The 19,702-nt window shown below is 51.6% G+C and overlaps 1 protein-coding gene across 1 annotated transcript; it reads left to right on the top strand.

Moving 5' to 3' along the window:
- Window positions 1-4,333: 4,333 nt before the first annotated feature.
- On the top strand, window positions 4,334-19,046 carry LOC119102950 (popeye domain-containing protein 3-like). Its single transcript, XM_037226400.1, has 7 exons — window positions 4,334-4,393; window positions 5,015-5,152; window positions 16,119-16,300; window positions 16,850-17,089; window positions 17,518-17,670; window positions 18,401-18,487; window positions 19,011-19,046. Exons 1-7 carry the CDS (start codon window positions 4,339-4,341, stop codon window positions 19,044-19,046), a joined length of 891 nt encoding a protein of 296 aa, XP_037082295.1. The 5' UTR covers window positions 4,334-4,338.
- The last annotated feature ends 656 nt before the right edge of the window (window positions 19,047-19,702 follow it).

Here is a 19,702-nt window from a genome sequence, read left to right as displayed (position 1 = left end):
GGGGATTCCACCCATCTGATTTGCGTAGATCTTGCCAGAGTTCGGGATCTCAGAGCAATATTTAATCGCTCGCGACCCCGCCAAGAGCTGCGCGGGGCGGCGTTTGTAATTAATAACTTCAAACTTGTGTTGTTTTCAGTGATAACAAGGTGTGATGATTAAATCATCCTGCCAGGCCCTGTGTGCCCCTGTGTGTAGCATGATGTAGGGACAGTGGTAGCAGTTTAGAACAGGGTATGGCCTCTCCCCCCCCCCCCCCCCGCCATCCCTACAGCTATATTTTGCGAAAAATCGAGCAGCCAAACGGTGTTAAGTGGCGGACACGATTCAAAATACCCCCCCCCCCCTCACACACCACACTTTGGAAACCCTTTCGCCCTGTGTTTTCCACTCAGAGTCAGTTTATCGTGCGATGTTTATAAGATAAGATAAAGTAACGAGCTTTTTGCGAGATGCTTGCTTGCGTGACCCAAAGACCCTTTGCGGGCGTAGTCACGGCCACGTACTGAGTCAAAACTGGATTCCCTACCCGGTGATACTGTCGTAGTCTTTAAAAAGACACGGGTTGTGATGAGTCTCGTGGTTATCTCCGCTTGCTGAAGTCTGCTTTGGTAAAGCTGCAGTGATTCAACCGCGTTCGAACCTGAAACGCGTTTCGGGAGAATTGCAGACTTCTAAGCAATACTCGTGCATCGGTTTGAACGCTATGAATGATTGCAATACGAGGCCTCTACTTGCCAATAAGCAAGTGAAGTGAACTTATCCAACTTTGTGTGTGATGCTCGCTGTTTTTGCATGCATTGCTTCTGTGTGCCCCGACATAGTCGGTTGTCACTTGTATGAAAACCATTTCCATGGCTCGCCCCGGCCTCTAACTGCGAAGCACCTTTTGATGGACATTTTCTAGCTTTTTACGTAGTGAGCACCGCTGTGGCTGTGTGTTGATAATAAATGCGTCAGTCACGGCATCTTGTGGTGTCTTTTGATGGGCATTTGCAAGCTTTGTGCTTACTGAACACTGCCTTTGGCTGTGTGTTGATAATACACGTGTCACTCAAGGCATCTCTTGGTCTAGGGTGGCGCGCCGCGTGCAGCGCTTTACAAGAGACCTCGCGAGTTCCTGACGGCAGAATGCTCCGCTGCGTTACCCTCCCCTTTCCATTCACAGGCAGACTGCGCAAAACGCCATACCAACGACACCACAGCACACCCACTTTCAGTCCGCACCAGTCCCTTCTAATCAAGTACTGCTAAGGTTCCGCCCGCTCGCGCCACGTGTGTTCTTCCGATTGCCGTCCCAAATCTGTAAAAGACTGTCAACTAGCGGTTTCTCAGCATGCCCACAGATGGCGCTAATGTAGTACATACAAAATGCATCCATGGACATTGCGTGCGCCGCAAGTGATTCACAGCAATAAAGCTTCTTCGGTGTGCGGTCTGCGGTTCCAGTTACAGTGAGCGGCTAAGAGAAAGCGATGGCATGTTGCCGGCCGCGCTAATGAAATGCATCTCGAAGTTCAACTTTGGCAAATTCTGCCTATATCCGGAGATGTCATCAATATGTAACGCTCCTAGCACGGTTGAATAAATCAATGGCTCATTTATTTCAGTAGCAGCATGATCAGCATAAAGGAAATCCGACCTGGGGTTGAACGACGTGTTATTTTTTATTCAAACATGTCCAAACGTAGTTGTTACTTGTCTCATGCTTCGAACCCATGAGACAGATCATCACCAAACCTTCACCATTCAATGTTGCTAAGTCAACAGAAACCCTTTCCAGAAGATTGTGACATTTGGTAACGTCAAATGTCACAAAAATGACACAGTAGGAAAAATATTTGTGCAGACAGCTCCATGCCCCAAACCTATAGAACAGATCTTCTCAAAACCTCCACCAATCGGCGCACCATTGTCGATATCCTTTTTTCGCTCCGAGTGATAACCCTGGGTCAGGTTAAGGTCACCAGAAAGGCGCAAAACCGCCAATATTGACTGTAGGCAAGCTATTAGTGACCTTTGCCTAGAGCTAAGGTGACCATCTTCTGGTAAAGATAAACTTGACTGTAGTGTATTAGTTGATATCTTTTGTGGTGATCGATCACATCTGCTCTGGGCATGCGGTTTGTGCAAACTGTTGTTTTGCTGTTCTTGGCGTTTTTTTATGTGACCTTTGACCTGATCGAAGGTGATCATTATCTGGAAATGCATTTTATCGTCCATGGCGCATGGATTGGCAAGGGTTTCGTGCTGATCGATTTCAAAAGCTCGGAATATGGGGGTTGTCTGCAGTAAATGTGGCTTTGGACGTTTTTAGCAACCTTTTAGTCCGATACAGGGCAGGGTATTTTTTGTACAGGATGGGTAGCGGCTATGATGCATCGATTGGTGGAGGTTTTGTGACGATTGGCCCCACAGGTCATCACCTTTTGGAGAGACCCAGCAGCATCGAATGGTGAAGGTTCGAAGTCGATTGGTCTTACAGGCTCAGAACATGCGGTTGTCAACGGTTTTTTAACCATTTGTCCCCATTTTGCTGGGGAACTCAGCCCCTCCCCAATTAAAATGATGGAGGCAAACCTGATTAGCAGAGATGGCGCTGGTGCGTTTAATTTGGTTCAACAGTGACGTCATAAAGTGCCCGTAGGTCGGTATTCAGCTGTATCAGTATCTCAACGAAGATACATTTTCAGTTACTCCAATGCGCGGATGCGCGTTTGGCGTTGCGCAGGTTGTAGTGTGAAGCTTTGGGAGCGAGCATGGGTCGGAGGTTGAAGGATTTATGGAGATTGATGCATGGCTCTGATTCGGTAAGGGTGATCAGTCAAAGGTAAAGTTAAAAAGTGCATTCAAAGGATTTGGTGGCAAACGTCATTGGATTTATAAATGAAATTTGTGATTGGTAATCAGTTTTATGGTTGTAAAACAATGATTGGCCCCATTATGTCAAGTCAAAGTTCAATTTTACATCTCCTTACATATGAGAAAATACCCTGCAATGACACAAAACCTAAACAGGCATGTATTTTTCAATGTTGAGCGCAATGGTACGTAATTTTGTGTTAAACCTATATTATAGTGTAAGGCTCCACTAATGTGACCATGTTGTCCCATGTGTAAGTCATCATTGGGCTGGGCTGCCATAAGGATGCATGGTTGTTGCTGCATCACCTCCACCACCAGTTGCTTCTCAGATACTGGAAGTTTTAGGACATGTTTTGGCATAAAAAATGTAAACAAATATGTGTGATGGTTGTAGATGGTACTGTTTGGTTGTGCGATTTGCCAGAGAAGTGTCCTCAGAAAGCCTCAGAAAGGCTTTGCATTGCCCTTCCCTTCCATCAGGATGAGGCTTGATATTCAACCTAGGAAATCTTCATCAGCCCAGAACATCTTGTTTACATCCAGTAATATTTAAGTGGATGAATTCTGCCTTTAAAAAAAATCCTAGGTGGCAAGTGGTGACCTCCAGCACATGATTCAGCATCATAAACTGGAGTTTGGTTTAGTCTGCTGCATGTGTGGAAAATTGTTGTGACCACTCTAAGGATGTAAATTCATTATATCCAATCCATTATCCTGCAAGGAAAACTCTCCCAAGGTTCTAAATCATACAACCTATGGCCTAAAAGCATTCAGCTAGCTTTATTGAGGCATTGAATGCTTAAGTTTGTTGCACAGAACATTTTGAATGTTTGCATGCAAATGGGACCCTCAGATACTGGCAAACAAAATTAAGACCAGCTGTTCTTTGTTGATAATTTAAATGGTGTAAAATGATGGAGCATAGTTTGAGTGATGATAAGAATGCTTTAAGGCAGTGACACTTCTGTCAGAATGAGTTTTTACTGATTTGCATAGTGTAACAAGTTAACAGATCAGATTTAATAACTTAAAAGCACTACTGTGATGCAATGTGGACATTTTGACCTTGCTGCCTCTTTTTGGAGTAGTTTGTTATTTTCTCCTGATAAACCTTCCTTCATAATTATGAAATTATCCACAAAGTAACTGTTTTGATCTGTTAACTAAAAAGGAGAGTGTTACTAAACATCTTAGCTGGCACAGTGTACCAGCAGCAACTTTGCAAGTGCAGTTGCATTGGCTTGTTTGGATGTTAGCACTTCTCCTGTGGGCTATGGAGTGGCTGCATTTTCTTTCCTACATGATTTGAGTTATATTTGAGATGTGGACAATATCTTGGGTTTTGTTGGGTTGGGTAGTGAAAGAGTGGCATTTAGATGCATTGTCGAACCCATGATTATCAGCCTGATATGTCTGACATCTAGTATGTATTTTCAGACAATCTGATGCTCATCACTATGGACTGATGCTGGCATGGCCATGTGGGAGAATACAACAGAAGCCCATGTGGCTGGAAACAGCACAGAAGGTAGGAAAATGTAAAAACTCCAAACATCATATTGCACTGACATGGCAGTGACACCTTCATTTTCAACACAGATGGAGCAATTGAGATGAGAATTGACATCGCTCTTGTCATACCTTGTTAGCTCACTTACTTTCACACTGGTAGGCTGTGATGCATGTGTGGCTGATGGCCAGACATCTCCCCTCAGGGCTTAGTAACACCTGGTTATGTTCAAAAAAGTTACCTGGCAAAAGGCTGTATTCATGCTTACACATCAGATCTGGGCCATATCCACCCCCCCCCCCCCCCCAGCCCCAGAAATTGTACATGCTGCTTCACTTCATCCTGGGTGACAGTATGTTCTGCCTCATTCATGCTAACAATTGTCACTGGAGCATGGTAGTGAAGGTTCTGTTGTATTTTACCCAACTTTTCTTTTTTACCAACATGCTATCTGTCATGTTCATAGGCATGTAGTAGGATACTGTAATATCCGCTTCTGTCATGTTGTTTTACAGTGGTGCCCCCTCCAGTGGTGCCTCCCACCACCAATGGTGATGCCTCCTCCGGTGGTGTCCCCTCTTTGGTGGTGCCCCCTTCAGTGGTGCCCCCCTCATTAACTGCCGCCGGGCGTGCCACCAGCGGACGGAGCGGGCTGCCCGCTCTGGGCCGAGCCGCAGCACCTGCTCTTCCAGCTGGCCAACGGCTGCTTCCTGGTGTCGTACGTGTCGCCTAACTCGCAGCGCGGTCTGCTGGTGCTGCATGCTGTGCTCATTCTGGGTAAGAGTCGGGCCACCGCCGCCGGCGTGCACCGCGCCCTTGGGACCTGTGCGTGCATGGTGGGGACATTGGCGGCTGGCGGTGAGCTGCGTGGAGATAAACCGCCAGAGCGCGAGATTTGCAGCGTGACTGTGAAGGGATGTGAGATTGGGTCTGAATGCGTTCTCATATCATGTAAGTTGTATGGGTTTGGTCGTCGCCGAGCGCGAAGAGTCGGTGGAAATAAGGAGTTTGTGATCGGTTGTTTAATCAAGTGCCTTTGGATGGCCCGTGACATAGGGGGCAGGCAGGGGCCGTCCATATGTTGCGCTGCGTATGGAAGAGGGAGGGTTTTGATGGAGGGTAACCAAAGCGTTGCCAGGGTAGGGTATTGGTACTGCGTGACGCTACGCTCAGGCTGAGTTGTAAAACGTGCTTAGTTTGTTTTAATGTTCTAAGACCTTAAAGAGAGTGTCTCGCACTGATATGGGGCTTTCAGCTGGAATAGCCATTTTGTAGATTATTCAGTTCATCTCACAGCTATGCCCTTTTTCATCCACGCGCGGCTGAAGGGAAGTCAACTTCCCACCTACCCCACGATGTACACTTCCCCCACCGTCACGATTTTTGGGGCACAGCTCACAAGCGAACGCTCGCAGCGACTAATTGGACATCCTTTGTAAATTTGAAGTTCTGATATGCCAAGGTCAACCACTTAGGTTAGGGCAAAGAGGTTAACTTTTAAAAAACTGCACATCACTTTTTGTGCGCGTTGTTTGCCATTTCTGAAGGTCACTTAAGTAACAGAACATGATGGTAACTACGGATTTTGCATTTCAGATTTTGCGGAAAAGGCAAGCTTGGTGACCTTGGTAAGGTCAATTTATGCTATCTTTCGTAAATGATGCTTTTTGTGTAGTTTTTGGCGTTGTGTGTATGAGGAACAAGGTACTAACTCACGTGTGCATCCATCTTATGACCAGAGAGTACAAGACAGTAGCCTTGATTATGGTCTACCTCTGTGGGTGCGTTCCTCAAAACACATGCTGAACTCAAAACAGACGGCGATATAAGGCAACTTGGCCGCCGAATTCGAACTTTGAACGGAAAATATGTTGTATTATTACAATGCATAGAGAGGTCACAACAGGTCACGTGAGGGCATGCAAGGCCATATGAGGTCATTCAAGGTCAGTGACCCTTTTTCAGTAGCGGAGAGGCTGAATGGACGAGTGTGACGAGTGTTATTACCTCTATATTGTGTTTATGAAGCTTATGACGTTAATTTCATGTACCAACGTGCTCGTTCTCATTTTTGCTACAAATACCAAGCGTTGGAGGGACTATGCATGATGTATGTAAGAGATATACGATCTTGAGTACCCGATGAAGTACAACACACCATTTTTGACCTCAGGAAAGCATTGTGCTGGTCACTAAGACCCAGTCAGTACTTTGAATTTTTCATTTCGATGTCTTATGAGTTTGATCTACGGTGATAAGCTGGCTTCCATGTCAACGTAAAATGGTATTTTTGTGTCTGAGATAATTTTGTTAGCCTAATGAATTAAACTAATTCAAAAGCACATTGTGAAAGAAAGCAAAACCGTATCGTCTTTGACACTTTTTGGTATACGACTGCTACCAGTATACCAATCCTGAACGGTGACCTAACCTAACCTGCCCCTTGTGGGGAAACGAAAACAGGCGGAATGGGCCATGTATATTAAGGTTTACTACCGTTCCCTATATATCCGTCTCGACGTGCTGACATTTCCCGCGGTGCCCGCCCTTCCTGCCAGGGTGAGAGGCAGGCGACGCCATATAGACTCAGCAGCTGAGTGCGTCGTGAAGTCCCAATAACACACACACACACACACACACACACACACACACACACACACACACACACACACACACACACACACACCACACACACACACACACACACACACACACACACACACACACACACACACACACACACGCACACGCACACGCACACGCACACGCACACGCGCACGCGCACGCGCACGCGCACGCGCACGCGCACGCGCACTGACATAAGTTTTAAGTGCATATGTCAGAGCAACCATTTTTCCTTTCGTGACCTCTAATGACCTCACATTTTAATGGTCAACAATTTGGGGTGCATTTTTCATGATTTGACTGGACCGTCACAACGACATCTTTGTTTTCTTTTTGCACGGCGTCTGGAAGTTGGAGATCCCAGGGGGAAGTCGACTTCCCCTCCCCGGCCGGGCGCGGTTGTCTGGAAGTTGGAGATCCCAGGGGGAGGTCGACTTCCCCTCCCCGGCCGGACGCGGTTGTCTGGAAGCTGGAGATCTCAGGGGGAAGTCGACTTCCCCTCCCCGGCCAGACGCGGTTGTCTGGAAGTTGGGGATCTCAGGCGGAGGTCGATTCCCCTCCCCGGCCGGACGCGGTTGTCTGGAGGTTGGGGATCTCAGGCAGAGGTCGAGTTCCCCTCCCCGGCCGGACGCTGTTGTCTCAAATCCCCGGTAGGACGCAGGTTAAAGGGGATGTTCCACATTGTAAGATATTGGAGCAAGCGTGAGACATGATGATATAAGCTGATTTATAAGTTGTATGTTTCTTAATGAAGAAGGGTGCTGCAAATAGTAAAATTTCTCTGTTTAGTAAATATCCTCCTCAATCCGTCATTGCTTGATTACGTCATCGTGCCTTGTACAACATTGATTGAGAGCTAATTGACGACCAGAGCCAATGTTTCAGATATTGGTCTGGTCGTCAATAGTCGTGCTCATGAACGCCAGATATGACCGACTCGAGGATTATGTTTTTCGTGGCCTTGATCGCCGCATGGCCAATGGAATGACGGGATTTGAATGACACTGTGATGGCATCGTGGATGCCTGGGTGAACTTGAAATAGTCTCCCCGAAATGGTCTCAATATCTTCGCGGGTGTCCAACTCAGGAACTAGAAGGGCTTAAATCTTAAGAAGGGCAGGGCCGTGAACTACACCGAATGATCTTCATGGTGGCTATTTCAGTTCAAACCACCATACAAATGTGGAACCCGCCCTTTAAAGGGAGTGTCTCACTTTTGGGACATATTTAAAAACATGCTCTAGTGAAATCTCAGGACTAGTTGCGTCCATAGACGCAGGAACGTTTCAAAAAGTGGGGGCTAAGCTCACGGCGTACTTCAGGAACTTTTTGTGGAAAGTAGGCCCGATGACCGGGGGAAGGGGGCGGGGGTAGAGATGGAGTTCGTTATCGCTCTTTAATCAAATTGTGGCCTACCTGATATACATTTAGAGATATACATTTAGAGCTGTTACTCGCTGGTGCACAATCTCGCCTATGCGACTCATCTATGTCATTCGGCAAATAATGCTATTCAGGTTCTCAGTACTGTTCGTCCATTCCAATATTGCCTTTCCTGGGGAGGCGAAATTCCACGAGCGGGCAGGCATTTTGTGTCATTGAGGAGGCATCTGCCTCCACAGGGTAGATGCCAAAGTACGGCCTGAGAATACGCTGGTGAGAATTTTGAAAGTGAGTCAATGGCTCGCAGTGCGACAGATCTTGCATGCGCCTTCATTTCGCTAGCTGTTTTTCAGGAGATGAAACTTGTCGCAGGATTTTAGACGGAGGCTAATTCGAAGCTCAAATCTGCCACCAAAAGTGTGACAAAAGCCGTAAAACAGGAGATTTTCCTTTAAATTCAAGCCATAAAATGAGGGCCGTTCCGCCATATATTCCTTGCCAGGGCCCTGCTCCCGTCCGCTGTCGGCGGCCACTGTCCTGGCCCAGCTGTCTCCCGCATGACTGACTGCGAACTGATCGTATGGCTACTCTGTTGCGTATTTTTAGATCAGTGTTACTGGTATTTGGTGTGCAAAACATATGTTGGACACCTGCAATAGCATCCCCAATTATCTTTACTAACATCACACCACCGCAGAAAAAGGCCTCTGGCAAGCTGCCTGCCTTAGGTATGAACTGGCCCAACAGACATTTGATTGCCCATCAGTCAACGTAGACGACTTGATCTGCTTTTGTGTGTAGGCAAGGGCGTAGCCAGAACCTTGCCAAGTGGGAACACAGGGTTGACAAAAGCCCCTCTTACGGTGCCCTCCCCCCTCAGAAAAAATCCCCGGATATAGCTCACTTGCTCACAAGCGACACGGTTTTCTTCGTTTTATTGTTATTTTTACGTCGTAATCAGAACAGAAACGAGAGGCTACCGTGAGATCAATTTTGTTTGCATTTTGAAGCCAACAAAGTACAGAAATCAGGCATTGAACGACCGCATAGAACAAATCACCGGCCCCTGAATTTATAACGGTTTAATGTTTTTTAAGCCAAGTTTACTAACTTTTACGGTTTTTCTACCCCAATAAAATTCCGAAGCGTTGTTAGTATTTTTATCTTGTTTCCACAGACATTAGACGTTGCGAAGGTAGATTGTAGATCAATATGCTTGATCGAAATTTGACGATGAAAATTCGATTGTAGATCGAGCGGTCAACAATGTGTATTAATATGGTCAAGCCGTTTACGTCTGAAAACGTTCAACGTTCGGTCAGAATCGACAACAATTTGTGTAACGTGGTTTTGACAGTGATACAACTTATGTACCATGATTTTTTAACACCCGCGCTCGCCAATTTCAGCAAAAACCTCGACACCACGTGTTGCAGTCTCCATAGTCCTCGGAGCGTTTGCCAAGTGACTAATTTTTAGTCGTGGTCCACAGGTAGATGAAAATGATGACACTTCGGAGATAATTATGTTTAAACACTTAAATCGATTAGTGACTTAGCGACAGATTATGTGACGTAGTTTTGAGCATGTGCGCTCGTAAATCTAGCGACAGAAACATCGACTACAGGCGTTGCAGTCTCCATAGGCCGCGCAGCGTCGGCTCAGCAACTAATGCAAAGTTGTGACCAACGGGTGGACGCAAACGATGACGCTTCCGAAAGAGGTACTTTTTAACGCTTTAGGATATCAAATCTTACATTTAGAAGGCAGGTTGGGTACATATTTCACGTGCGCTGCTTTTATTCTGATGATAAGAACGGATTGGCCCCCAAAGCGCCGCCAAGTGGCGGTGGAAATGGAAGAGTTAAGGTAGAGTCTCTGTTTTTTGTGTTTCTGTAAATATTTATCTGTCCAGAAGACAGATTAGCACGGTGCCCGCCGTCTGGTAGCATTTGCAGTAGCCGACGCTGTTCGGTTTTACGGAAGCTGCGACCCAGGCCATCGCTGTCCTTGTTGTCGTGGTTGCGGGCGGGCACGTTCAAACCTATTGATGTAATTTGTGTCACTAATCCATTCTGAAAAAATGAACATTCTCAGGCAAACATGGGATGGTGTTGTTCGTTTTTTTCGCTCATTTCGACCCCCAATTCAACAATATTGAGACCCTTTATTTCCTTCTGGGCAAGGGGCCCCTTTAGAAGAACACCAGGGGCACATGACCGTTTCTAGTCGAGGGCTGAAGAGCCATTCCGCCCCATCGCGAAGCGTCTTCTGGCTGTCGTTCTGGTGACACGGGGCGGGATCCCCTGGTCTTTCCAGAGGTCCTTAGAAGGATATGCCGTATCATATGGTTCCCCTCCCTGGCACGGGAGGCCTTCTGATCCGTGCAGTGGGCCCCGGATCAGCACAGGAAGCGTGCTTGACGCAACAGCATCCCTGATCGCTGCAGGTGGTCCAATAATTGTCACGTAGGCTCCAGTTTCATATTTGTATATGTTCTTCAGAGATATTGAGGACTCCCTGATCGTAGATTGTAGATGAAATGTGGTCCCAAATTTGTATTAGCATGGCTAATCCACCTTCGTCTTAAAATATTCAAGATTCGGTCAGAATTAATTACTGATAAAAGCTATGTAATATGGTTTTAAACATGCGCGCTTGCAAGTCAGCAACAACAGTCTTGACGCCCGGCGTTGCAGTCTCCGTGGGCCGCGTGGTGTTGGTCCTGCGGTCGTGATTCTAGGCGATGGCTCATAGCAAACGACAAAAGATGACGCATCTTGAGGAAGATGGGTGGTGAACTAGGTAAGTCGGCATGTATGCGTAATTTAGTGCAGAAGTAAGCCAACCACGACCTTAATCTGAAAGGGGGCGGTAGTTAACACTGCTGCCCCCCCCCCCCACCTTGAAAAGTGGGGGGTCCCGTTGCCCCCCCCCCCAGTTCCTACACCCATGGTCGCGTCTAATAAAGGCGGTGGGTGGTGCCACTGTAGTACTGTCAAGACAATAGGGAAAAACATGTTTTATTATATCCCAGTCCAAATTACACCGTTCACGCTTTGTTCTGCACTACCCAGCAGGGGCACATCCAGTGGGGGGGGGGGGGCACGGCGTCATGCCCCCCCCCCCTTGGGCCGCGAAGGAGCTCATCGGCTCCGAGGGGCCCCATACCTGGCCGAACAGACGCATTGTCTTTACATAGAACGCAATAACATTGAACGTCTTTGGGCTTCTAGGCGACCAATAACAGCTGTAGTGGAGGTGAAGGGCCCGCGAGTAGATTAAACTTATTATTCACTGATTGAGAGGGTGGTGATCGGCAGGTCTAAAGACTGCTTACGCTGTCCAGAGTCCCCACGCCGTTTCTGAGGCCCTATGTGCCACTTGCGGGGTCAGTCTCATCGCTCAGGAGCCTCCTACGTTGCCTTTGATTTCTTTGCATTTGCCCGGGGCCCTGCGCTGTTGCTGGGGCTCTTCCTGCTAATGTGCTGGGTGCTCATTGTCAATGAAACCGTTTCCAGGGACCTTGCACGGATTTTTTTTTCATTCGTACGAAACGCTCTATACGCTCGAGCCGGGAGGGGGGGGGGGGGGCATATGTTGATATGGTGGGGTATTCTTGTTTGCTCAGGGGGCCTTCACGTTGGTCACAGTTAACCTACTGGTGTACTCACGATATGCTCATGTGTCCTCTACGCTGGTCTAGGACCTTTCCAAGCTTCTGTTACTTGCGAAGGGCCCTACGCTCTGGTCTGGGGCCTATGTGTTAACCTACTGGGGCTCACTCGGTCGCTGTCGACGCGCCCTAAAACCCCAATCATCATCATCATCATCACTCGGTCGCTCGGGGCCCTCCAGAGTGCGCCATGGGTACTTCCTATTTAAATAGAGGGTCCTTTGCACTTGTTGGGAACCCTATCTGTTACCCTGCTCGGGTGCACTAGATTGCTCCTGGGCCCTGCACATTTGGTTTCGGTGTTTGAATGTAGGGTCTAGAATCTTCTAGAATCGTGTGATATCGAACAAAAATGACAGACTCGGTGTTTTCGTGCGTTGATTGACCATCCGACGTGTTTTCATTAAAATCGAAACTCGTTGCAAAAGCAATGGCTTGTTCCACGGACGCATGTAAAGCTGGAGCAAGCCTACTTTATATCGGATTTTAATTTTTATGCCATTTGTGGACAAAAACTTTGTCGGAGCTAGAAATGTACGAATGGGAAGTCCGCGCCACGTACCTAAAATTGGTGTCAAATTGGTTTATGCTTCCACTTTATGAGGCTACGTGCTTGTTCACGATGTCGCCGTTCATAGATGTTTACGTCTTTTAGTAGATGGAAATATGGCTGGGGGTCCGGTCATGCGCGGATCTTTGTGAAAGCGGCATATTCATTTGCTTTTGTATGGTTTGAAATTTAACTCCTTGTTCGGCTGTGTGACAAGCGAGGTTAAGGCGGGTCTTAATGCCGTCTGTGTATCTTATTAAAGGCCCCTGCTGCAAGTGAAGTTGTGGTGTGTGCTACGCCGCCGTCATTTCGCTTTGCCTTCATACTTTCATGTTACCGTGCGAACGGATATTCCGCTCGCCTGAGTCTTGTGTTCGTCGCTATCTCAGACATACGTTAGACGTACACAGGCCGTGCGATGGCATGCACACAGCGCGTTGTTCCGCAGCGCGTAGACGCATGTTGCGTCGTTGCGATGTCTCAAATGGTACCGCACGGTAGTGCGCGAAGGGGAGATGGTTGCTGTCGGCTGATGAAAACGCGGTTTTTGGCTGCGGTCGACCCGCTCTGTCGCCCATCCACCCACCCGGCCGGCACGCACCGGGCGGGCCAGCTGCGTCACGCCCCGCCGACGGGCCCGACACACGCGGCGCCGGGTTATGGGTAGCTACTGTCGGCACCGGCGCCACGTGGCCCGCGGCGGCACGTCGCAGCGCCGGCGGCGTCGGCTGACGTCGGCTGGTGCGGAGCCGAGCAGAACGGCCGGCCCACCGGCGATGCTGCCATTCCGCGCAGTGTAATAACGACATCATGGCCGAGGCCATCACGTCGCGCAAGAAATACCTGCGATAATGACGTCGTAGAGCAGAGACGGTACGTGTGTAGTGCGTGATCTGTATATGTCCTAGGAGCTGCATAATGGAGTGCATAGGAGCTGCATAAGCAGTGTACGCGTACATTCACCTGATGAGGTTATAATTACGCAATGGATGTCATCGATAGTGGTTACGAGCAACGCATTAGTTAATGGCATCCCTCGGTCATAAATAGTGGCATGGAACGCACCGTCTAGGCGACTTGTTGGCATGCGCGAGCATGTAAGCCAAAGATGATCCAAACGAGATAGAGGCGTAACGCAAATTAGATGTAAGCAATCAGGCAGATCCAGTTACATCCAGTCAACGAAGCGCCTTACGGTTCACATAAAAATGACTGAAATGCTATCTGACATGGCTCCACCTCAGGATGGTACTCGCTACCCCAGTAAAATGTCATCTGTGGCTTCCCATTACAGTTATTTTCACCATTGGATCCGCTATTGGTTGACACCATAGGCTATCAGCTATCATTGCGACTATTAAGTTAAGTCAGGCTGTAGCTTTAATGAATCGGACGCTTTTGATAATATATAGATTCGTTGTACCGCCCATGTTTGTTACATAGATTATGGTTCTATATTTGTAACGTTGATTGGACAGAGCAAACTAAAAGAGTAGATGCGACTCAGCTGCCACGGATCAGGTCAGACCCGTGCTTGGACGTCGCGAGCTGGCCTCTGGATGGCCTGCGCGCCTCAGGAGCACGCCACGCTCACGCTGGTCAGCTCAGCCTCCAGGTCAAGAAGACTTTGTAAACCCAGCCGCATTCATTGTTCGCTCACGTGGCGTTGGGACCACGCGGGCTCGCTGACGACAGCACGCTGCGTGAGCGTCTCCCCCGAAGCGACGTCACAGTCTGCCGAACTACGAAACTAATCAGCCTGAGTCTAGCAACCAGACAGGGTCAGCATTGTCGGGCGCCGTGCAAAGCCATGCTGCGGACGTCCGATGTGGTAGGATTCCGCCCTGTTGTGCGAGAAACGCGACGCCTTAAAAGGGTTACGAACCCACGGCGCTGTGCCGTGATCTTGGGCGTCTGTCTCGCTCTGGGAGATGCAAAGCAGGGAGCGGCCCCCCGGCCGGGGTTTGACGTCGCCCGACATCTGCGGCGGGTTTGTCAGCACCACCCGCTGTTGGAGGATGTGTTAGTACAAAACCCCTGTTGGAGGGTTTGTCAGTGCCATCCTCTAATGGAGGGTTTGGCAATCAACCCCCCCCCCCCTTCCCCTTCCGTCTCCTCAGGTGCTAGGACTTCCCAACGACGTATGCAATATATAACCCGGCCATACATCACAGCCAACGCGGACGTAAACGACGCATGCGATATATGTCCGCCGCGGACGTCGCCTGAAGTCTGCGGCGGGTGTGTCAGTGCCACCCTCTGTTGGAGGGTTTGCAGTGCCACCCCCTGTTGGAGGGTTTTCACTACCACCCTCCGTTGGAAGCTTTGTGAGTGCCACCCTCTGTTGGAGGGGTTGTCAGTGCCCCCCCCCCCCCCCCCCTGTTGGAGGGTTTTTCACTGCCACCCTCTGTTGGAAGGTTTGTGAGCGCCACCCTCTGTTGGAGGGTTTGTTAGTGCCACCCCGTGTCGGAGAGTTTGTCAGTGCCACACTCTTGGACGGTTTATCAGCGCCACACGTGTCACACTCTGCCGGAGGGTTTGTCAGTGCCACCTTCTGTCGTAGTGTTTTCAGTGTCACCCTCTGTCGGCTCTCTGGAACGCGGTCGTATCGAATTCGCATGCTCTGTCAGTGTTAACGTCCCCCACACTACCCAAGTGTCCACGCTGTGTGTAAGATCCTTCCGCAGGAACCGGTGTAGCCACTAGCCCCTCCTACTGTTTTTTTTTTTGAGGGGGTTCTTTTTTTGCGTATGTATCGCGCGTGCGCGTCAGTAACATGTGTTGTATGATGTGCGCCGAGTGTATCCGATGGGTATGCGGTGCAATTGAACGGCGGTCATGCTATTTGTGAAGTGTGTATGATGATTCAAGGACGCTCTGTGGTTCGCGAGGTAGGCGGATCATTACATATTCAGTGTTATTTTCCACACTCATGATCACGCAGGACTGTATGGATTACGTTCCAGCAGCTCCACTCACATGTAGCAATGCTGCTCTTGTGTCATACATGATAGCCGATGTCATACATTGTTGCAGAAATAATGTTGCATCAGTGCGTCCAGCTTCCAGCTTGGTACCGGAGCAAATGTCACCTATGGCTAAAAGCTGACGTAAGCTTCGCCTTGCCGGACCTTCCTGCAGAGGAACGTCGTCCCAGTTGCGTTATCAGCCCCCCCCCCCCCCCCCCTTCCCGCCTACTCAGATGCTAGGACTTCTCAACGTCGTTATACTGTACACGATACTGCGGCTCAAATAGAATCTCGCTACGCGCTGCTGACGCAAATTTATAGGCTTCTTTAAGTTTCAACTTTTCGGGCATTATTTTTGCTCCCACAGGTATCCTTCTGGATATGAGGCTGAACCGTTGCGTTTGAACGATCCATGTTGGTCCATCAGGCGTGCGACTCGAGCGGAAAGCCCTACAGCGTGCATTGAAGGCTGGCTGCTGGCTGACAGCTGGGCTGGCCTGAGCTCCCGACCACCTGACGCGGCTGGCCGCTGTCGCCAGGCTTCTTCCTGTACTCGATGTGGGGCTGGAACGTCATCTGCGCGCCGGACATCTTCACCTGGAACTTCCTGTTCGTGCTGCTGAACATGGGCCAGGTGCTGCACATCATCTACCAGATGCGCCCGGTCAAGTTCGACCAGGAGCTGGAGGAGCTCTACAAGACGCTGTTCGAGCCGCTGCGGGTGCGTCGCGAGGGTCCTCTGGCTCGGGCGCCCCCGTCGTACCGTGCGCGGCCTCGGCTTGTGTCGGGTTTCCTTGGCGATCGCTCTGATCACTATCTTGACTCCTCGCCGTGTCCGCACTGCCACTGCCCTCACACTTCGTGGTGCGAGTGCGTGTTTCCGACTGCGCTCGCTGCCCCAGTCGCGTGCGGCCGGTGTGGTGTGTGGTCACAGTCTTACATGTTTGTGCCGACTGTGGCGTATGGTCTCAGTCTCAGACGCGTGAGGCCGCCGTGGAGCCTGGTCTGGTCTCAGACGCGTGTGGTCACTGAGGTTATTGCCCTCAGTCTTAGTCTCGTATGGTCACTGAGGCGCCGGACACAGTCTCAGCCTCGTGTGGCCGCTGAGGCGCCTGGCCTCAGTCTCAGACGCGTGTGGCCGCTGAGGCGCCTGGCCCCAGTCTCAGACGCGTGTGGTCTCTGAGGCGCCTGGCCTCAGTCTCAGCCTCGTGTGGTCGCTGAGGCGCCTGGCCTCCGTCTCAGACGCGTGTGACGCCACTGCGGCCCTCAGGTGCCGCGCCTGCTGTTCCGCAAGCTGGTGAGTCCGGAGCACGCCCAGCTGGTGACGCTGCACGCGGGCGAGGCGTACGCCCTGCAGAACCTGACGCGCACCGACCGACTGGGCGTGCTGCTGGCCGGCAAGTGCAACGTGCTCGCCGACAACAGCTTCCTGCACAGCATCGGGTCCAACCAGTTCCTCGACAGCCCCGAGTTTGAGTCGACCAAGGCCACCGCCGAGGAGAAGTTTAAGGTGCGTGGTAGGGGGCCGCGAGACAGGCCGGTATTAGTGATGTGAATGCCGCATGTTGCGTGGCCTGTTTAAGGTGCCTTGATGAGTGGAAACACATCAAAGGTCGAAAGAACATCAAAGAGACGCATCTGAGAGGTCACAACGTGTCATGTAAGCCGCCTGCGTGTGTATTGAAGAAGTCTGTCTTGTAAAGGGAAGTCGTGTGAGTCAGTGTCTCCTTTCATATAAGGAACACGACGCATGGCGCTATGCGCCTTTCTTGGGACGCACTGCTATAGTAGCGCTCTGGTGCCACGACGCCAGCCGAGCGCCAGTCACCTGTGATAGAGAATTCAGCCAAAGGTTGACGCCGGTCTGTCCCATTGGCGTGCCGCGAGCGTCGGGCGGCAGCCGGGGGCGCTGTCTGAGCCGAGCCGCGTCTGTCTCAGGTGGCCATCATCGCTGCCAGTCAGTGCCGCTACATCTTCTGGCACCGCTCGGCCATCGAGTACCTGTTCGTGAAGGAGCCCTACCTGGCCACCGTCCTCTCGACCATGATCGCCCGCGATATCACCACCAAGCTCTACTGCATGAATCACAAGGTGAGGCACTACTCGCTGCCCAGCTGATCCTGCCAGGTCTCGGTGGTGCGCTGGTATGGTCTAAGGTTGAGGATTGAGGCCGGTGGTTGCGGCATTGCCCCTGGTCGCTGGCGCTGATGACCGTCAGCTACTGCGCCGGGCCTTCTCACCGGTCGCGGTGTCGCCCGTACCTCCGCCGGGCTGCTGCGCCGGGCCGGCCACTCCGCTCGATCGCTGCGTCACGCCGTCCCGCTCCTCGCCTGTTCGGTCACTGTGCCAGCCTGCCCGGCCGTTATGCTAGCGCCGTTCTTAAAGCGACGGCCCGCATTCAGCCAAAGGTCAGGCGGGCTATTATCTGTGAGAATGGCTGCTGTTGGTAACGGTGGGCCGTCATGCTGATTTCCGGCTCGTTGGTGGCCCGGCTGTGGTCGTCCGAATCGCCCGCCCGCGCGGCTGAGCTCGTCGTGCGGAGGCGTCGGGGTATGTGCCCGCGGCGGCACTGCAGCGTTCGCGAACATGCGAAACGTGCACTTGCTCCCGCTCGTCGCACGTCTCGCCGTAAATTGTTGCCGTCGTGAAAAGCGGCAAGCGAGCGACCGAGTCCGGCTCGCAGCGGCGCGCGCCTGGTCGCCTCGCGCCGTCAGCCGGGCGGCCGCCGGTCCGCTGACGGTCCGCGGACGGTACGCTGATGATCAGCTGACGGTCTGCTGACGGTCCGCTGAAGGTCTGCTGACGGTTGCCTTGTCCTCAGGTGGTGACGGGGCGCGGCTCGGCGCTCGACATCCGCCTGCCGAGCATCACCTCCTCGCTGAGCTCGTGCGACGCGCGCTCGCCGCGCGCCGCGCCGCACCGCCCGGCGCGGCCCGAGCCGCCGGGCAACGGCGAGGCGCCACGGCTCGGCTTCGCGCTGCCCTCGCCTGAGCCTGACCGGCTTCGTGAGTGGACGCTCCGCGCGCGCGCGCCCCAGAGCGGCGCGGTTGGACGGGGTGTTGGTGCGCGGGTGTGCGGCTCCGGCGCTGTCTGGAGCTCGGACCCGGCTGGCGCCCGGGCAAGACCCGGCGTCGGCTCACCGTGAGCCCGCATCGAAGCCGGAGCTCGCTTTGAGCCATCACCAGGGGTGCCTGCCTGTACGCCCTCGGCCCGCGGGCAGCTAGGTTACGTATGTGACGCGTGTGGGGGCCAATGGCATCAGCGGCTCTGCCAGCCGTGATAGCATGGCGGCCCAGCCCGCAGCGCTGCCGCTTTGGCGAGGGGTGTCGTGTCGTTCGGCACATCGATATAAGTTCTGCTGCTCAGCATCGCACACTGTTGCCGCGTCGTATCGAACAAGCCGCGGCCGCTGAGCGTCTCCGTTTTTGCAGACTCGCGCTGTCCGCTCCCGCGCGCCTGCTGATTAGCGTGAATGTGCGGGGTGCGTGAGCGGTGGGTCTGCACGCTGACGCGGCACGTGACGGGCCGCTGACGACTCGCCCGTGTCCGTCAGGCGCCTACGAGCTGGGCCGCAGGAACGGCTCGCTGCCCAACAACAGGATGGAGCCGCTGCCCGAGCTGCCGTCTGTCGACGACCTGGTGCAGAGCACGCGCGAGGTTAGGTCACAGCCCCCGCTCCCCCCCCCCTCCCTGCCCCCCGGCGGTACAAAGGACCGCCGGTCCTTGGCGCGGCGGGCGTGTTTAAACGGACGTTTCGGTTTCAATGGCCGGCTGTTAGTGACGATGGACTCGGCGCTGCCTCCCGGGAGAAGGAGAGCGCCGAAAGATGCCCACAAAGGAAGTCTAATACAGCTCGTTCTGACAATGTTCTCAGTGGCTCATTTGTTGCAGCGCTTATTTCAGCTGGGTTTTCCATGTTGCCCTTTGGTTGGTAGTTGGCGAAGCTGAAATGCTCACGGAATGGGTCGTTCGTGCTGTGTAAACTTAAGTGTGCGTTGTGTGCGGTGTTTTATGTCGTTACACCGACAATTTCCCGGCACGACGGCAATTAGAATTCTATGCAAACTACGTTTGGCCGCTGTCTCCGCCAAAAATAGGCACGGTAAATACCCGCTTACTTTAT

The sequence above is a fragment of the Pollicipes pollicipes genome, unplaced genomic scaffold, assembly GCF_011947565.3.
Source record: "Pollicipes pollicipes isolate AB1234 unplaced genomic scaffold, Ppol_2.1 Scaffold_5724;HRSCAF=6776_pilon_pilon_pilon, whole genome shotgun sequence".
In the NCBI taxonomy this organism is placed as follows: domain Eukaryota; kingdom Metazoa; phylum Arthropoda; class Thecostraca; order Pollicipedomorpha; family Pollicipedidae; genus Pollicipes; species Pollicipes pollicipes.
Note: the sequence above shows the minus strand (reverse complement) of the source record. Positions and strands in the feature narration are given on the sequence as shown.